Source organism: Danio rerio, chromosome 5 (genome assembly GCF_049306965.1).
Source record: "Danio rerio strain Tuebingen ecotype United States chromosome 5, GRCz12tu, whole genome shotgun sequence".
NCBI lineage: Eukaryota > Metazoa > Chordata > Actinopteri > Cypriniformes > Danionidae > Danio > Danio rerio.
In genome coordinates this window covers 1,615,001-1,635,252 of record NC_133180.1, presented here as the reverse complement: position 1 = coordinate 1,635,252, position 20,252 = coordinate 1,615,001, and the positions used below count along the sequence as shown (strand labels likewise).

Sequence of the window (20,252 nt, the reverse complement as noted above, 5' to 3'; positions counted from 1 at the left end):
AAATGTCCTCTTAAAATGTCCTCTCAAAATGTCCTTTTAAAATGTCCTCTCAAAATGTCCTTGCAGAATATCCAAAATGTCCTCTTAAAATGTCCTCTTAAAATGTCCTTGCAGAATATCCAAAATGTCCTCTTAAAATGTCCTCTCAAAATGTCCTCTCAAAATGTCCTTGCAGAATATCCAAAATGTCCTCTTAAAATGTCCTCTTAAAATGTCCTCGCAGAATATCCAAAATGTCTTCTTAAAATGTCCTCTCAAAATGTCCTCTCAAAATGTCCTCGCAGAATATCTAAAATGTCCTCTTAAAATGTCCTCTCAAAATGTCCTCGCAGAATATCCAAAATGTCCTCTTAAAATGTCCTCTTAAAATGTCCTCTCAAAATGTCCTTGCAGAATATCCTAAATGTCCTCTTAAAATGTCCTCTTAAAATGTCCTCTTAAAATGTCCTTGCAGAATATCCAAAATGTCCTCTTAAAATGTCCTCTTAAAATGTCCTCTTAAAATGTCCTCTTAAAATGTCCTCTCAAAATGTCCTCGCAGAATATCCAAAATGTCCTCTTAAAATGTCCTCTTAAAATGTCCTCCCAAAATGTCCTCTTAAAATGTCCTCTCAAAATGTCCTTGCAGAATATCCAAAATGTCCTCTTAAAATGTCCTCTTAAAATGTCCTCCCAAAATGTCCTCTTAAAATGTCCTCTCAAAATGTCCTCGCAGAATATCCAAAATGTCCTCTTAAAATGTCCTCCCAAAATGTCCTCTTAAAATGTCCTCTCAAAATGTCCTTGCAGAATATCCAAAATGTCCTTTTAAAATGTCCTCTTAAAATGTCCTCTCAAGAATCCAGTAATCCAGCATTTTAATGTTTAACAATAGACTTGAACAATAAGAAGCTTATCTGAAGCCTATTCAGGAGCATTAGAAAATAAAATGTTGTGTATATAGTGCTCCGCATATATATGAGCACACTTCTATAGGATGCTTTACAGCAGGGAAGTCCAAAGTCGGTCCTAGAGGGCGGTGTCCTGCAGATTTGAGCTCCAGCTTGCCTTAACACACCTGCAAGGATGTTTCTAGAAAGCCTAGTAAGAGCTTGATTAGCTAGGCCAGGTGTGTTTGATTGGGGTTGGAACTAAACTCTGCAGGACACCGGCCCTCCAGGACCGAGCTTGGACATGCCTGCTTTACAGCATAGGTGTCAAACTGTGTTCCTGGAGGGCTGCAGCTCTGCAGTTTTGCTTCAGCCATAATCAAGCGCAGCTAATCAACTACTGAAGGTAATCAACACCGCGATTATTTGGATCAGCTGTGTTTGATTGGGGTTGGAGCAAAACTGTGCAGAGCCGTGGCCCTCCAGGAATCCAGTTTGACACCTACGCTTTACAGTAATATATCTGTGCATACACATTAGATTAGTCAGTACCAAATCTGGAGCTAATATAACTTACAATAACAGTCCAAAAGTGAGCAGCCCAAATGTGTGTCTTAGGGGAAAATATGAAATAAAAATTTCGAGAAACAAAAACTCCCAAATTTAGCAGTTTGGCAATATTTCCCTGCTGAAAAATCCAGCTTTAGCTGGTTTTAGCTGGTCGACCAGGCTGGTTTTAGAGGGGGTTTGGCCATTTCCAGGCTGGTTTCCAGCCATTTCCAGTCTGGTATTTGCTGGTCAGAAAATGGCCAGCTAAATCCAGCCAAAACCAGCTTGACCAGCCTGGTTTAAACTGGACATAGCTGGTTTTAGCTGGTCAACTCCCAGCCTGACCGGCTAAGACCAGGCTGGAAATGGCTGGAAACCAGCCTTGAAGGTGCCAAAACCCCTCTAAAACCAGCCTGGCCGACCAGCTAAAACCAGCCAACCAGCTTAGGCTGGTTTAATCTGGATTTTTCAGTGGGGTTATCATGAATTTAAATGCTGTTTGGTGATTTAAAAAGCTTATTTGAAGCCTATTTAGGAGCAGATTTGGACTTTATATGAGAAATTACACATTTTACCCCCAGTTTCTTTCTACTTTAAAACATTCACGGCTTTTCATGGCAGTAAAGCAGCAATATCGGCTGTGGTTTTGGGCTGAAATGTGTGTCTGATGCTTCATAAGAGCAGCGCTTCTCTACTGCATTGATGATACTGACCGACTGATTGAGCTCAGTTATGCTGTAAAGCTGAAGACGTTTGTGCATGTACTGAAGGGAAGCTTATGAACACGTCACTAGATAGATATTAGGAGAAAAGCTTTAGTTCCAGCTGTAGTGGAGATGAAAGCGGCCGATGTAGATCTGTTTATTCAGTCACTGTTGAGCTTTTATTTTGAACTCTGTACACTGATGAACGTCGCGCTGCTCATTTCCATGTCGTCACACTCTGGATAACTGCCGGGTTGTTGTCTGACGTGTACAAGCTCAACAGTCTTTTATTATTTAATAAAAAATGAATAAATAAACCCACATATCTGACCCAGCGTTGAATTAAAACAACCCAGCATTATAGATGGTGTGAATACAAGCTTATTTCTGCCACTGAATTAAATTAAAAGCCAAATAAAAGATTTGTTTTCTTGCAGTTATTGACGGGAAAATTAATTTTAGAGAGTGAATCTGAACACTCAGGATTTTGGAGGGAATCAGCAGGCCGTTACAGACATTTATTCAGCAGTTGTGAAAATATGATTAACTCTTAAGCTTGCACATTAAAAATAACTGAGTCTCATCATTATTTTCAGCTCTATATTAGCATTCAGTGGCAGAAATGTGTGTGTGTGTGTGTGTGTGTGTGTGTGTGTGTGTGTGTGTGTGTGTGTGTGTGTGTGTGTGTGTGTGAGAAAGGCCAGTGATTTAAGGCAAGCTAAACACAAACCCACAGTCTGTGCAAACATCAGTGTGTGTGTGTGTGTGTGTGTGTGTGTGTGTGTGTGTGTGTGTGTGTGTGTGTGTGTGTGTGTGTGTGTTTCTGTTTTTATTGAGCAGCGGAACAGAAGAGTGTTCTCCAGCAGTTTCTCCAGTGTTTTGTGTTCTGCGTTTGCCTCATTTTCATTTCTATTAAAATATTTGTTGATTACCAGAGCGACTCGGATGGGTTATTGACAGGGCCGGACGGAATCTGCGGACGTTTTTTGCTATTTCTGCTGAGAATTTTGGTAAAAATCTGCGAATTTCTGCTGAATTATTTTGGAAGTATCCAGCAGAGTATCATAACTAAAACCTTAATACAGGGGTTTTCAAAGTGTGAGGCGCGCCTCCCCTGGGGGGCGCCAGAGCATGTCAGGGGAGGCGCGGAAAAATATTATATAATAAAATTATAATTATTAAGTTTAATTATTATATGTATTTTTTATTATATTTAAACATTTTAATTAAGCAAAGCTAAAAAAAAAAATAATACGTCAAAAATAAGAAAACCTTTTTTACCCAGAAGGCCATAGCTGTGAATTCGCTTCTGTTTGGCAAGCCCGCCAATACAGGTATATGCCTGCTAATACAATGGATCGGTTTCTGAGACCCCCCCCCCCTCGATTTAAAGCCTTCAAGTTCAGGGCTTAAACCCAAAAGACGACGATATGATGATCAGTATTTGAGTTTAGGATTTACGTGGACAGGACCAGCTGATGAACCACGACCTTTATGTGTGGTTTGTCAAGATATTTTGGCTAATGACAGCATGAGACCCGCTAAACTTCCACTGTTTTGACTGGGATGACCAGTTCTTGGATCTGTTCTATTCATATTGAACCATCATCCTAGTTTTAAAAATGTTATATTAAAATACTTGTTATTACTCTGTAAATAATCGACCTTTCATGCAAATGATGATAAAAGTGAGTTAACAGTCTGACATCTGTCTGTGTCTTTATATATACTGTATATATATATATATATATATATATATATATATATATATATATTTGTGTCAAAAGGGAGGCCCACTGTCTTAGACTTTGAAAACCCCTGCCTTAATATATGAAATAAAAAGTAATAAATTACTGAATAAAAACTGATTAAATTCAGATTTACACATTTACTCAAGTAAATAAACAGAATTAATGATAGACTAAAAATCTGCGGAATTCTGCGCGCGCAGATTCCGTGTGGGCCTACTTATTGATGATCTTGATATCTGCAGCGAGGTTTATTTGATTTCTTCCTACCGTTTAACATTAGTGATAGTTGCAGATCTGTGTTCATCTCTGCTGTCACTGATCCAGCATTAAACGCTCACTCTAATGCAGTGCAGCTTGAACATTTTCATGATGTACAGTAAGGATTGTGATAGGCTGTTGGGTTATTATATGATAATGAGCAGCTGATTTTATAATATGTGCAGTATTTAATAATAATTCAGTGGCCTGGGGGAAATGTGCTGAGTTGAAGACCTCTAATAGGCATTAGAGCTGGGTGGTTGTTGTTGTTTTGGGTAGTAAAATACTGAAATCAGAACTTTATAGTTTGTTTATGAACTCAGCAGGAGTGACCTGAGAAGCTGTCAATCACGGCTGTCACTCACAGGTGTCAATCAGAACTGTCAGTTACAACTGACAATCACGGCTGTTAATTAATGGCTTTTACTCATTGCTGTCAATCACAGATGTGACTTACGACTGTCAATCATGGCTGTCGATCACGACTCAATCACAGCTGTCAACTATGGCTGTCAATCACTGCTGTCAATCACAGTAATCATGGCCGTCAATCACAGCTGTTACGTCTGGCTGTCATTCACTGCTGTCAATTCTGGCCATCAATCACAGCTGTTAATTATGGCTGTCAATCACGACTGTCAATCACAGCTGTTAATTATGGCTGTCAATCACAACTGTCAATCATGGCTGTTAATTATGGCTGTCAATCACGACTGTCAATCACAGCTGTTAATTATGGCTGTCAATCACAACTGTCAATCATGGCTGTTAATTATGGCTGTCAATCACGACTGTCAATCACAGCTGTTAATTATGGCTGTCAATCACGACTGTCAATCACAGCTGTTAATCATGGCTGTCAATCACGACTGTCAATCACAGCTGTTAATCATGGCTGTCAATCACGACTGTCAATCACAGCTGTTAATTATGGCTGTCAATCACGACTGTCAATCACAGCTGTTAATTATGGCTGTCAATCACAACTGTCAATCATGGCTGTTAATTATGGCTGTCAATCACGACTGTCAATCACAGCTGTTAATTATGGCTGTCAATCACGACTGTCAATCACAGCTGTTAATTATGGCTGTCAATCACGACTGTCACAGCTGTTAATCATGGCCGTAAGTATACATAAGTATAGATAGATAGATATACACATATACTGTACATTAAATACAACAAATTTTTGCAATTTGTATTTATATTTAATATATATACACATACACACACACAATATAGTCATACATCTATTTTTATACACAGTATGCACAAGTATATTTTGTAAATATGAACTTTTATTTTGGATTTGATTAATCAGACTGCACTTATCTATATCTATAAATAGATTATCTCAAAATCAAGTACTCCAGAGCGCTGGTAATCCTGTGCATTACAGCCATTTTAAAGATGCACCTGACTTCAATCACAGTATTTAAATTAATACATCTTGGACATACACAACATTTAATAAATACACACACACATAACACACAGTTTTGGTCCAGCTGCAGGTGTCAGACAGAGACATTCCTTTAGTCTTTCTTCTGTGCGTCCCTGGACTGTTCATCTTCATCATCATTAGCAGGAGGAGGAAGATCTGCATGGTCCGTGATCTGCTGTCTGAAGTCTCTGCGCGCCGCTCTGTTGGACTCCAGCAGCTCCTGCAGTTTCCCGTTCAGAGCATCGTTTCGCTCCTCGATGTCGTCCAGACAGGAGTTGATCTGGTCCAGCATGGAGTCGATGGCTGCGTACTCTAACGAAAACACAGCATAACACATTATAACAGCTGAACGTTGAGGAAAACACATAGCAGCTGTAATCTGGATCACCTCATCAGATTTACCAAAATCAAGTAAGTATTTTTTTAAATACTGCTAATCGGATTACTTTTGTGGATTACATTTACACAGTGGCTGCAAATTATTCACAATTCATTTATTCTCCTCGTGTTTAATGTTTATACTTGTTTATAATAATATCCTGAAGATATATTTTTATTTCTATCTGTCAAAACAGAACAAGATTATCCTGCATCAGTGTATGTGACATCAGAGATGGGTTAGCATAAAAGTAATCTAAATGTAATCCAAAAGTAGTCAGATGGCATTACCATAAATGTATTTTATTACTGACTAATTTTGTCATGTAATTTGTAATCAGTAACTGTGAACAGTTTGAAAGTAATCTAAATGTAATCCAAAAGTAGTCAGATTACATAACCATAAATGTGTAATCTAACAGAATATATTACTGATTATTAATGTTATCATGTAATTTGTAATAATCAGTAATTCAAAAGTAATCTAAATGTAATCCAAGTACTTTGGTTACATTACCACAAATGTGTAATCTAAGAGATTGTATTACCGATTACTAATAATTTGATCATATAATTTGTAACCAGCAATTGATTACTGTTTGAAAGTAATCTCAATTTAATCCAAAAGACGTCTGATTACATTACCAAAAAATGTGTAATCTAAGTGATTATATTACTGACAAAACATTTTCTCATGTAATCTGTAATCAGTAACAGTTTAGTTAATAATCCACATGTAGTGAGATTAGGTTACCTTAAACGTGTAATCCAACAGATTATATCACTGATTACTAATTGTATCATGTAATCAATGATTCAAAAGTAATCTAAATGTAATCCAAGTCCTTTCGTTACATCACCACAAATGTGTAATCTAAGAGATTATATTACTGACTTCTAATTTAGTAATCTGTAATCAGTATCTAATTAGTTCACAAGTAATTTAAATGTAATCCATAGTCAGATTGCGTTACCATAAACGTGTAATTCAACAGAATACATTACTGATTACTATTTTTATCATGTAATCAGTAATTTAAAAGTAATCTAAATGTAATCCAAGTCCTTTGGTACATTACCACACATGTAATCTAATATATTTTATTACTGACTACACAATTTGTCATGTAGTTTGCAATAAGCAGTTGATTACCGTTAAAAAAAGTAATCTAAATGTAATCCAAAAGTAGTCTGATTACATTACCATAATTGTATTATATTACTGACTAGTTTTGTCATGGTATTTGTAATCTGTAACTGAGTACATTTCGAAAGTAATCTAAATGTAATCCAAAAGTAGTCAGATTTACATAATTGCGAAGTCCAACAGAATACAATACTGATTACCAATTTTAAAATGTAATTTGTAATCAGTAATTCAAAAGTAATCTAAATGTAATCCAAGTACTTTGGTTACATTACCACAAATATGTAATCTAAGAGATTGTATTACCGATTACTAATCTGATCATGTAATTTGTAACCAGCAATGATTACTGTTTAAAAGTAATTTAAATTTAAAGACGTCTGATTACATTACCAAAAATGTGTAATCTAAGAGATTATATTACTGACTACTAATTTAGTAATTTGTAATTAGTAACTAATTAATTCACAAGTAATTTAAATGTTATCCAAAAGTAGTCAGATTGCGTTACCATAAATGCGTAATCCAACAGAATACATTACTGATTAATATTTTTATCATGTAATCAGTAATTAAAAGCAATCTAAATGTAATCCAAGTCCTTTTGTTACATTACCACAAATGCGTAACCTAATTTATTTTATTACTGACTGCACAATTTGTCATGTAATTTGTAATCAGCAGTAAAAAAAGTTATCTAAATGCAATCTAAAAGTAGTTAGATTACATTACCATAACTGTGTAATCTAACAGACGAAATTACTACAGATTTTGTCATGTAATTTGTAATTAGCAATTGATTAAAGTTAAAAGGTAATCTAAATGTAATCCAAAAGTAGTCAGGTTACTTGCCATAAACGTCTTATATTACTGAGTAATATTGCCATGGTATTTGTAATCAGTAACTGAGAACAGTTAAAAAAATGTAAATCTAATCCAAAAGTAATCAGATTACATTGCCATAATCTAACAGATTACATTACTGATTACTAATTTTATGATGTAATCAGTAGTTCAAAAGTAATCTAAATGAAATTTAAGTAGCTTGGTTACATTACCACAAATGTGTAATCTATGAGATTGTATTACTGATTACTAATTTTGTCATGTAATTTGTAATCAGTAACTTATTACATTTCATAAGTAATCAGCACAGCTCTGCACACACACACTTCCTCTTTCTTTGGCTCCTCTTTCAGGATGTTTCGCTGACACAACGATGGTTTTAACATCTAGCAGACGTTAGTCATCCACTGGACTTTTCCATTATTTCTGTGCTATTGTAGTGTTCATATTTAAAAAAAAAAAAAAGGTTTTACACTGCAAATATTAAGACCTAAATATGGCATATTATTTAGTACTATTTATTATTTTTTGTTTAAAGTGTGTGTGTGTGTGTGTGTGTGTGTGTGTGTGTGTGTGTGTGTGTGTGTGTGTGTGTGTGTGTGTGAGTGTGTGTGTGTGTGTGTGTGTGTGTGTGTGTGTGCTAACGTTGCTCTCTTTCTCTGGATTTATTATTTAGGTACGTGTGAGTAAAACATAAATTTGGTTTAATTCTGTAAACTACTCATGACATTTCTTAGAAATTATAAGTAAAATAGCTAGTTTAAAGCATTTTTTGTCATAAAATAACCCAAAATGCTGTGTTTTCACATGTTTATATTCATTTTAGTCAACATAAGTGTTTGACTTCAGAAAATGAATAACTCAATATTAGATAGAATAAGCTTATTTTCTATATTTTTTTACTTTAAATTCGGGGCCTTTATTTTAAAATAATGCAAATGTTTACATTTTAGTCCAACCAATACACAATAAATAAAGAAAAACTGAAATTTACACGGTTTTATATTTATATATTATAGGCTGTATATAACATTGTAAACTTATTTATTTAAAAAAAACGAATAGTATAATAAAACCGTTAAGAAATAGCAGAAAATAATCAAATAAAGCGTCATTATTAACCTTCTTCGTTGAACTCATCTTCATCCTCGATTATTCCTTCAGCTGAAATATCGGGATCTCCGTTCGGTCCAGACATGTTTACACGCAGAAACAAGCTAAAACAGCGGATTATAACGCTCACAAAACAACTTTAATATGAGTTATAACACACACTGTCTATGTAATGACACTACACACATGTTTATTTACCACACAAACATTAAAAACGCGATGACGAGCGACGAAGAGCTGAGTGTCAGCTGACTGTCAGGACTGTCCAATAATGCGCCTCATCAGAATGATAAATCACCCGTTTTCTCTGCTCAAAATGTATTTTAACTTAAAATAATGACCAAATAAGATCATACAGATTAGTTATGTAGTGACTTTAAAGCCTGTAATGATTTTAAAGCTTTAAAAACAAATTTCTGTCTGGCATTGCGTTAGGGTCTTTGTCGTGTTTATATGACGTCATGTTGTAGTTTTTAAGACGTCGCGCCGCTCAGCATGTGCAGCAAAACACACACGTTTATCCTCTTAGTTTAATATTAATCGTGTTTTCACAGAGTTCTGTGGTGATAGTTTTGGGGTTGTGTTGTTTTTCACACCGGGTTTGTCTCATATCGGGTTTAGCTGTGTAATAATGGAGGATTTACCAGAAGACTTGAGATCATTTCTAGAGAAACAGCCGTGCTTTGAGCTCACAGAGTCGAAAAGGGTCAGTAACACACACACACACACACACACTGACTTCAGCTGCTGATGAGGCGAATAACTGTTTCATATAGTCTTGTTATCGTGAGTGTCGTAATTGTTATCGTAATTGTGTGTGTGTGTGCATTATGTGTGTCGGTGTGTGTGTTTTTTGTCGGTGTGTTTGTGTGTGTGTGTGTGTTTAATGTTTGGTTTGTGTGACTGTGGCTCAGTGTGTTTACTGTGTTGTTTTCTGTATATTAAATGTGTGTATTGTGTGTCTGTGTATTGTGTTTCTCTGTGTTTAGTGAGTATTTATGGTTTGTGTGTGACTAATGTGTGTATGTATTTGTATGTGTGTGTGTGTGTGTGTGTGTGTGTCTGTGTGTGTGTGTATGTGTATATATAATGTGTCTCAGTGTGTTTGTGTGTGTGTATGTGTATTATCTGTTTTTGTGTGTGTGTGTGTGTGTGTGTGTATGTGTCTCGATGTGTGTGTGTATCTGTGTGCATTATGTGTCTTGGTGTGTTTGTGTATGTGTATTTTATCTATCTCGGTCTTTGTGTGTGTGTGTGTGTGTGTGTGTGTGTGTGTGTGTGTATGTGTGTATGTGTGTGTGTGTTTGTGTCTGTCTGGGTGCATTATGTGTGTCGGTGTGTGTGTGTGTGTTTAATGTTTTGTTTGTGTGACTGTGGCTCAGTGTGTTTACTGTGTTGTTTTCTGTTTATTAAATGTGTGTATTGTGTGTCTGTGTATTGTGTTTCTCTGTGTTTAGTGTGTATTTATGGTTTGTGTGTGTGACTAATGTGTGTATGTATTTGTGTGTGTGTGTCTGTGTGTGTGTGTATGTGTATATATAATGTGTCTCAGTGTGTTTGTGTGTGTGTATGTGTATTATCTGTTTGTGTGTGTGTGTGTGTGTGTGTGTGTGTGTGTGTATGTGTATGTGTCTCGATGTGTGTGTGTATCTGTGTGCATTATGTGTCTTGGTGTGTTTGTGTATGTGTATTTTATCTATCTCGGTCTTTGTGTGTGTGTGTCTGGGTGCATTATGTGTGTCGGTGTGTTTGTGTGTGTGTGTGTGTTTAATGTTTGGTTTGTGTGACTGTGGCTCAGTGTGTTTACTGTGTTGTTTTCTGTTTATTAAATGTGTGTATTGTGTGTCTGTGTATTGTGTTTCTCTGTGTTTAGTGTGTATTTATGGTTTGTGTGTGTGACTAATGTGTGTATGTATTTGTGTGTGTGTGTCTGTGTGTGTGTGTATGTGTATATATAATGTGTCTCAGTGTGTTTGTGTGTGTGTATGTGTATTATCTGTTTGTGTGTGTGTGTGTGTGTGTGTGTGTGTATGTGTCTCGATGTGTGTGTGTATCTGTGTGCATTATGTGTCTTGGTGTGTTTGTGTATGTGTATTTTATCTATCTCGGTCTTTGTGTGTGTGTGTCTGGGTGCATTATGTGTGTCGGTGTGTTTGTGTGTGTGTGTGTGTTTAATGTTTGGTTTGTGTGACTGTGGCTCAGTGTGTTTACTGTGTTGTTTTCTGTATATTAAATGTGTGTATTGTGTGTCTGTGTATTGTGTTTTTCTGTGTTTATATAATGTGTATATATAATGTGTCTCAGTGTGTTTGTGTGTGGGTATGTGTATTATCTGTTTGTGTGTGTGTGTGTGTGTGTGTGTGTGTGTGTGTGTGTGTGTGTGTGTGTGTGTGTGTGTGTATGTGTCTCGATGTGTGTGTGTATCTGTGTGCATTATGTGTCTTGGTGTGTTTGTGTATGTGTATTTTATCTATCTCGGTCTTTGTGTGTGTGTGTGTGTGTCTGGGTGCATTATGTGTGTCGGTGTGTTTGTGTGTGTGTGTGTGTTTAATGTTTGGTTTGTGTGACTGTGGCTCAGTGTGTTTACTGTGTTGTTTTCTGTATATTAAATGTGTGTATTGTGTGTCTGTGTATTGTGTTTCTCTGTGTTTAGTGTGTATTTATGGTTTGTGTGTGTGACTAATGTGTGTATGTATTTGGGTGTGTGTGTGTGTGTGTTTATGTGTGTATATATAATGTGTCTCAGTGTGTTTGTGTGTGTGACTTGTGTGTGTGTATTATCTGTGTGTGTGTGTGTGTGTGCATTATGTGTCTTGGTGTGTTTGTGTATGTGTATTTTATCTGTCTCGGTGTGTGTGTGTGTGTGTGTGTTATGTGTCTCGGTGTGTGTGTGTATCTGTGTGCATTATTTGTCTTGGTGTGTTTGTGTATGTGTATTTTATCTGTCTCGGTGTGTGTGTGTGTGTGTGTCTGGGTGCATTATGTGTGTCGGTGTGTGTGTTTTTTGTCGGTGTGTTTGTGTGTGTGTTTGTCTGTCTGTGTGCATGTGTGCATTATGCGTCTCTGTGTTTGTGTGTGTAACTGTGTGTGTCTGTGTGCATTTGTGTCTTGGTGTTTGTGTGTGTGTGTGTGTGTGTTTATTATCTGTCTCTGTGTGGGTATGTGTTTCAGTGTTTCTGTATGTTGATTGCACGTGTGTGTGTGTGTGTGTGTGTGTGTGTGTGTGTGTTTCCCTCAGATTAAGTGTGTGCTGAATGGACACGAGTTTCCCTGTAGTCTCTCTGAACTTCAACACTTCACGTCCGGCAAGAAATATAAGAAGCTCAGCGCACAGGAGCAGTTTAACTACAGCCAGTACGAGCCGCACATAACCAGCAGCAGTAAACAACCGTGAGTACACTACACTACAGTACACTACAGTAAACTATACTACAGTACAGCCAGTACAAGCTGCACATGACCAACAGCACTAAACAACCGCAAGTATACTACAGTTAACTATACTACACTGCAGCCAGTACGAGCTGCACATAACCAACAGCACTAAACAACCACGAGTACACTACACTATAGTACACTACAATACAGTAAACTATACCACTGTACAGCCCGTGGTGTAAAGTAACACATTACGAATACACAAGATGTCTGATGAGATTGGCGTTGTACTCTAACATCGTGGGGACGTTGCATTTTGTTTGGAAATGAACATCAGGTTGATGTCAGACCAGCATCAATGTCCAACCTAAAATCAACCAAATATCAACGTCTAATGATGTTAATGCTTGACGTTGTGTGTACGCTACCACTATGACGTCTATCAGACGTGTGATTTCGGTTGTCAGACCTGATGAATAAATGTCAGTATCTGACGTCAACATGATGCTAGTTTAAGATGTTGGTTTAAGATGTTGGATTTTGGTCACTTTCTAACAACCTAAAATCAACCAAATATCAACGTCATTTAACATTGTTATTGGCTATCAGAATAATGTTGTCCTCAGACGCTGGCTACACATTACATTTTGGTCCCCTGACATCACAACCTAAATCTAACGTAATATTAACGTCTGATGACGTTGTGTGTCTGCTGGACAATAACTCAATGCACTACAGAATGTTACGTTTACACACACACACATGCACATACTACATGTAAACGCATCAGCTGTCTACAGTGTAATGCTCGCTACTCTTGAGTACTTTTGAAAGGTTTACTCATAAGCTACGCATACTTGGAGTAATATTTACAACAGATAGCTTTTACTCTACTTGCACTAAATTTTTAGGCAAGCAATGCTAATTTTACTTGTGATTTGTCAGTACTCTTTACACCACTGAGTACAGCTCACTACAGTACTAGCCGCACATAACAGCACTACAACACACTACAGTAAACTATACTACTGTAGAGCAAACTACAGTACAGGACACTATAGTATAGTAAACTACATGACATTGCAATACAGTAGACTATAGCGCACCTATAATGCCACTGTTCACAAGCTGCAAATGCGTGTCTGGAGTGTGTGTGTGTGAGTATGAGCTGGGAACAGCACACAGATAATGTTCTCCAGCTCTCTGAAACTGACCCTCTCAGGCTTTGATACTGATCGTGGTGTTTTGGTGACTGTTGCTTTAAATGCAAATGAGATTGTGCTCTTTTCAGAAGAGGGTGGAGCTACAAATGCATATGCGTGAGCATAGTGACAGATGTAAAACAGCAGTGTGTGTGTTATGTGTATGCTGACATTATCTTCAGCAGCTCAAACACTCTAATGGCTAATGGACAGACGGCTGCTTCTCACTCAGGCCTGCTGGAGATGCTAATGAAGGAGAAATGGGCACTAGTGGGCGGGGCTTTCCCCCTCTGATGACATGTACAAAGGGAGAATGTCAACACAGTGCTTCACTCATCAAGTCTGATTAGAACAAACTCAATTCATTACTGTTGAGCATTAGAGTCTGACACACAGCTGGGTTTGAACCCTTTATAAAAGTATGATGCATGATAGATGCCCTTTAATGACTGAAACAGAGTCTGATGTGTGTTTTCTCCACAGTAATCATCTTTTCTGCAAACTCACGTTACGTCACATTAACCGTGAGCCGAAGGAGGTTCTGCGACACGTCAGCGGCAAACGCTACCAGAAGGCTTTAGCGCAGTGTGAGTTGGCTTATGATGATATTATGCTGATTTTCCTGTTGAGATTAACTGCTGATTACTTTTATATTGGTAGACTGTATATCACAATGTTAACGCCCGTGCACACCGAGACGTATTTTGCTCGCGTTTTCCGTCGACGTTTAACGCCTCGCGACTAAATAACGGGGGTCAATGTGATCATGCACACCAACGCGCAAAACGGCAGGCGCAAAATCGTCATTTTAAAAAAAACGCCTCATGCTCGTTTTTTGTGTTTTCATGCCCGGCGTCAAAACCTTCTCCACCAATCAGATCGGCACTTTAGTTCACGTGCACGGAGCTGCTGAAGTTACCGTAAACAGCACTTGGAGGCACTCAAGTGCAAAACTATCAATGCGAGCGCACATTGAAGAAGATGCCCAGAGGCGATATGAACGTGCAGCTGCTGATTGCTCTGCTGAACAATAATCATTTCTTCATCGCTAGAGCTGGAGCTGATGCTTGAACCATCCATGCTTGTTCGAGTAACCAGTAACTTAAACAACAAGCGTGTGAACTTCCTCTCCTCCTCTTCTTCTGTTTATAAGCGGGTGTCAGAAGCTTAAAGTTTTGTAGCGCCATCTAACGTCAAAAGAGTGATTTTGCATACTCTTCTGCTAGACGCCAGTGAAAAGTGCTTAGGTTTGAACACTGAAAAATGTCTCATAAAACGCTGACGAAAAACATAAACGAAAAGCGGTGTGTACGAGCCTTTAAGCTTTAAAAAAAGGCTACTTTACCAACCAAAAATACTTGGTGTATTACTTTACAGTGTATATACAGGGTGGGCCATTTATATGGATCCACCTTAATAAAATTGGCAGTGGTTGGTGATGTGAGAGGGCAAACTTTTCAAGATGGGTGGTGGCCATGTTGGCCATTTTGAAGTCGGCCATCTTGGATCCAACTTTTGTTTTTTCGATAGGAAGAGGGTCATGTGACACATCAAACGTATTGGGAATTTCACAAGAAAAGCAATGGTGTGCTTGGTTTTAACATACCTTTATTCTTTCATGAGTTATTTACAAGTTTCTGACCACTTATAAAATGTGTTCAATGTGCTGCCCATTGTGTTGGATTGTCAATGCAGCCCTCTTCTCTGATTCTTCACACACTGATAGCAACACCGCAGGAGAAATGCCTGCACAGGCTTCCAGTATCTGTAGTTTCAGGTGCTGCACATCTTGTATCTTCACACCATAGACAACAAAGATAGTGGAGCCATCCTTCATCAATGGAAACCTCAAGACCATATGATGATGTGTTTCCCTCTTTATGCACTGATGCTAACACGTTTCCTGAGTTTCTCCAGCAAGATGGTGCACCGCCACATTATTGGTGTCAGGGTTGACCATTCCTTGATGAAAAGCTTCCTGAAAAGTGGATTGCTCGTTGTGGGCCAAGGTCTGACCGCCTTAGACTTTTATCTTTGGGGTCATCTGAAGGCAATCGTCCATGGCAGGGGTCAATAAACTTGTTCCTGGAGGGCCGGTGTCCAGCAGATTTTAGCTCCAACTCTAATCAAACACACCTGAACAAACTTAATAAATTGCAGAAAGATGATCCAGTAGAATAGATAACACTTTACATTAAAGTCTCATTAGTAGTCAATGCATTAAAACCCACAATGAGAACAGGCCAGATTCATTACATTTACATTTAGTCATTTAGCAGATGCTTTTATCTAAAGCGACTTACAAATGAGGACAAGGAAGCAATTTACACAATTACAAGAGCAACAATGAAGAAGTGCTATAGGCAAGTTTCAGGTGTGTAAAGTGTAAGAAGGGAAGTATTAGTAATTTTTTTTTTGGTAGTGCAGTTAGCGGTGGAACCAGAGACAATAGCAGATTAGGAAGTGAAGTGGAGACTAAATAGTTGAGTTTTTAGTGGTTTCTTGAAGACAGCGAGTGACTCTGCTGTTCTGATGCAGTTAGGGAGTTCATTCCACCAACTGGGCAGATTGAATGCGAGAGTTTGGAAAAGTGATTTCTTCCCTCTTTGGGATGGAACCACGAGGCGACGTTCATTCACAGAACGCAAGTTTCTGGAGGGCACATACATCTGCAGAAGTGAGAGCAGATAAGAAGGAGCAAAGCCAGAAGTCGCTTTGTAAGCAAACATCAGAGCTTTGAGTTTGATGCGAGCAGCAACTGGCAGCCAGTGCAAACGGATGAGCAGCGGAGAGACATGTGCTCTTTTAGGTTCATTGAAGACAACTCGTGCTGCTGCGTTCTGGAGCAGCTGAAGAGGCTTGATAGAGTTAGCTGGAAGCCCGGCTTGTTACAGTTACTATGCTGTTATTATAAGTTAAAATAGAATTTTATTAGTTAATAACTTTATTTAAAATCGATTACGATCATGACTTTAATGCACCATCAAGCTTTAACTGAGAAATCAACATCATCTAAGATTAATAACGTTGAGTTTAATTGATGTTAGCTGCCGCATTATTGCTATACTTTATATACTGCATAAGTGTATGGTGTATAAAGCCTACTGTATATTTGTGATTCAACTTAAGCAAGAGTTCCTCTGAAGATGACGATGTTTAATCATTCAGTCTAATGTCGTGTGTGTGTGTGTGTTTAGATGAGGAGTGTGTGCGTCAGGGTGTGAAGTTTGTGCCTGTGCAGCTCAGGAAGAAGCAGAGACGCACAGAGAGCGATGAGGACACAGACAGACAAGTACAGAAGAAGACGAAGAAGAAGCGGACGGAGGACAGCGGTGTGTGGGCTCCCAGCAGCAGTGAAGAAGACAACAGCGACTCTGAGGACAGCATGTCTGATCTCTATCCACGTCAGTACTACCCTTACTATCTAATTCACATCGACAAGCCTGACTGATTATTAGTAGAGTTTACTTTTTCAATCAGCTATTACTTGTTAAGCATCACGTTTGTTCCATACGTTATAAGACGCGTTCCTAATGCCCCCTTTTCACATTAGCGTGTTTATCTGCAGCAGAAGTGGTCGTAGTTGGTGAACTCAGAGCGGAGTGAATGGGAGAGCACAACAAATCATTTGTTTTCAATCCTATTTGCTGAAATAATGACAGAAAAACTCCAAGATGGTGTGATCAAGACTACAACAATAGTGTAAGACTGATAACGGCAGCCAGAGGAGAGAATAATGTCAGATTCACTGTCCTGCATCCATACACACTGCATTACACACACCTCACACGAGCAGGATTACATGTTTGTGATGCAAAGATGATATATTACATGCATAAAAACATATAAATGTGCATGTTTTTTTAAAACCTAAATGTTAAAAAGGATTTAAAAGAGCCCATATTATGCATTATAAAGGGTCATATTGTGGTTTTGGGGGTCTCCAACATTCTGATCTGCATGCAGGGAAAGCACTTTCATTGTCTTATAATCTGCGTTCATTTTTACCTGATTATCCCAGCAACTCCTGTATGATTCATTCAGCTATTCATGTGTTCCCAAACCCCTCCTTACCGCGATGCTAATCTGTGCTGATTGGTCTGTCACTCCGTCTGCTGTGATTGGTCGACTGCGTTCAGTGTGAGACCGAGAGAAACGCCCACCACAGCTCTTCAACAGTGTTGAAGTAGGCAGAGTGTGTGTGTGTGTGTGAGCCTAATGCAGGAGTGTAGTAAAGCAGTGCAGTTAAACAGCAGCATATTGCTCTGTTCTTAACCTTGACACACACTCAGTATGAATCCACACAGCGGCAAAAGCTGAACTATACTGAACCTTGACCTCTGCACGTGTGTAGGAGCAGCTGACAGTGGCCATAGCAGAGGATCATTTGAATCAGTAAACAACGCAGCACGCGTCGTGTTTTCAACATGGCATTAGACGTGATATGAGAATATAAAGAGTTAACCAGATACAGTACAAGCGCTTACAAGTAACAAAAAACAATTAAATACAGAATTTACAAGCTGGAGAAAACTAGGAGGCAGCCATTTTAATCGCACTAAGTTACTTACTGCTCCATGAACTGTGCTGTGTAAAGTTCCTGTCAAGCTCTGACAAAGTGTCCCACACATCAGTAGTATTTTCTGATCCTTCCTTAAACAAACGGTCGATGAATCCCCCGTTGTAAGCATGTGGATTGATGGAGCACTCGTCAGAAAAATGACGAGAACACAGCACGAGGCTGGGGCTGTAATGCTGAGGTAAATAATCTTCATCCACTGACTCTTCACAGCCTCATCTTTGGGTTGAGAAAATAACACTACCTCTCCCCTCACGCGTCTTCATGACATGATTCAGCCGGGATCTGCTGCAGTGTTTGTGGGCGGGGCCAGGAGTTTCAAATTCCCCAGGTATAGGTGTGCAGCAAGTGGGCGTGGCTTAAGTTCTGTATCAACTTCACGCCGGCATGGCTAAAGACTCATTACAGCTGCGATTCTTTCAAATCACTATAAAAGAGTCGAGTATTTTATAGATGAATCATTAGTTTTAAACACTACACTTTCAGATTTAAGCCTCATGCTGCGTTCACACCAGACGCGGAACGCGTGTCAAGCGCGAGAGATTTACATGTTATAGACATAGACGAATAGACATCCTGCGGCGAGATACGCGTAAATGGTGCGGTGCGTATGATGCGAATGGCATGGCGCGATATGCGCAAAAGGTGCTGCGCGAATTGAGCGTTTTGCGTGTTTGATGCGCATTTCGCTCGAATTGCTTGAGTTCGAAAATCTGAACTTCAGCAGACATTTGCGCGCAGTTAACCAATCAGGAGCTTGCTCTTGTGGGGGCGTGATTGTGATGTACACCTGTTTTTGGAGTCCCGGGGGAAATCCTCCAGCAGACACCGACAAGAAGTTTATCAAACTGGGCTGGGCTCAGTCAGAAGCACCGCTGAAAGCCTCCGTCATCCAGGTTCAGTTTCTGGAGGAGTCTAAGAGCTCATAGAGCTGGATTCACCTCTGAAATAATCTAGTGGACTCAGACACGGCCCTAAACTTATCGACGCTGTTTTTCAGCCTTCTTAAAGCACATAAGCACTGTTATTTTCTTAATAAAATCCATGTTAGCCATTTAGCTACGAAGCTAGAGTCACCGGGTAGACAGAAGCCCTGCCCATCACACAAATCCACGTATGTTCTAAAGTTCAATTCAATTCAGCTTTATTTGTACAGCGCTTTTACAATGTAGATTGTGTCAAAGCAGCTTCACATAAATGGTCATAGTAACTGGAACAGTGTGGTTCAGTTTTTAGTGTTTAAGTTCAGTTCAGTTTAGCTCAGTTCAGTGTGGCTTAATCATTACTGAGAGTTCAAACACTGAAGAGCAAATTCATCGATGCGTAGCTCTACCAATCCTGAACCATGCGAGGCAGTGGCGACAGCGGAGAGGGAAAAAAAACTTCACCTGATGGGAGTGAAGAAAAAAAACCTTGAGAGAACCAGACTCAGTTCGGCACGACCATTTTAATTTCTCCGCTGGCAAAAAGTCTTGTGCAGAGCTTCAGTCACCGCGGTGGAGGCTGGAAGCTGGCCTCAGCGAAGACTCGTCTGTCCCTGGAGCGTCGCTGGAATCAGTCTCATGTTCTCCACTCCCCACGACCATCAGCGCAGCAGCAGCTCAGGATACGCCCTGGTCCCGGATATGGAATCCTTGGGATCATCTCGTCGCTGGTCTTGGATCCAATCAGAGACTCCGCATAATCTGAGGACCTCGAGATGAGTATCCCCAGGTGAAAATAGAGAATAAAGAGAATAATTAGCGTAGCTGCTGTTCATAGTGTATATAAGCAAGATGCAGAAGCCTGTGTGGAACCCGCTAGGTGATGCATTGAGTGTATGCTTTACTAAACAGACAGGTCTTTAATCTCTGAGGTGAATTTGCCGTGCGAATGAAGCAAGTAAACTCAAATGTTCACGCGGCTATTTACGCGCGAATATTGCAATTTATCCGCGCGTTCTGCGTCTGGTGTGAACACAGCATCAGCTGGAGATTTCAGCTAGTAGTGTTACACACTACATGAAGATCATTCTCAAACACCCATTATAAG

At 39.0% G+C, this 20,252-nt stretch overlaps 2 protein-coding genes across 2 annotated transcripts in view; one reads left to right on the top strand and one right to left on the bottom strand.

Moving 5' to 3' along the window:
• Window positions 1–5,311: 5,311 nt before the first annotated feature.
• bbln (bublin coiled coil protein) lies at window positions 5,312–9,308 on the bottom strand. Its single transcript, NM_001303023.1, has 2 exons — window positions 9,072–9,308; window positions 5,312–5,890 (listed from the first exon to the last, which is right to left on the bottom strand). The coding sequence occupies exons 1-2, from the start codon at window positions 9,145–9,147 to the stop codon at window positions 5,670–5,672; spliced, it is 297 nt and encodes a 98-aa protein (NP_001289952.1). The 5' UTR covers window positions 9,148–9,308; the 3' UTR covers window positions 5,312–5,669.
• Window positions 9,309–9,545: 237 nt separating this feature from the next.
• Window positions 9,546–20,252, top strand: part of surf2 (surfeit 2) — a 16,387-nt gene continuing 5,680 nt past the window's right edge. Inside the window, 4 exon segments of the mRNA NM_001003567.2 lie at window positions 9,546–9,768; window positions 12,301–12,452; window positions 14,126–14,229; window positions 16,840–17,046. Of these exon segments, the coding sequence (NP_001003567.1) occupies window positions 9,694–9,768; window positions 12,301–12,452; window positions 14,126–14,229; window positions 16,840–17,046 (538 nt within the window). The 5' untranslated portion in view covers window positions 9,546–9,693.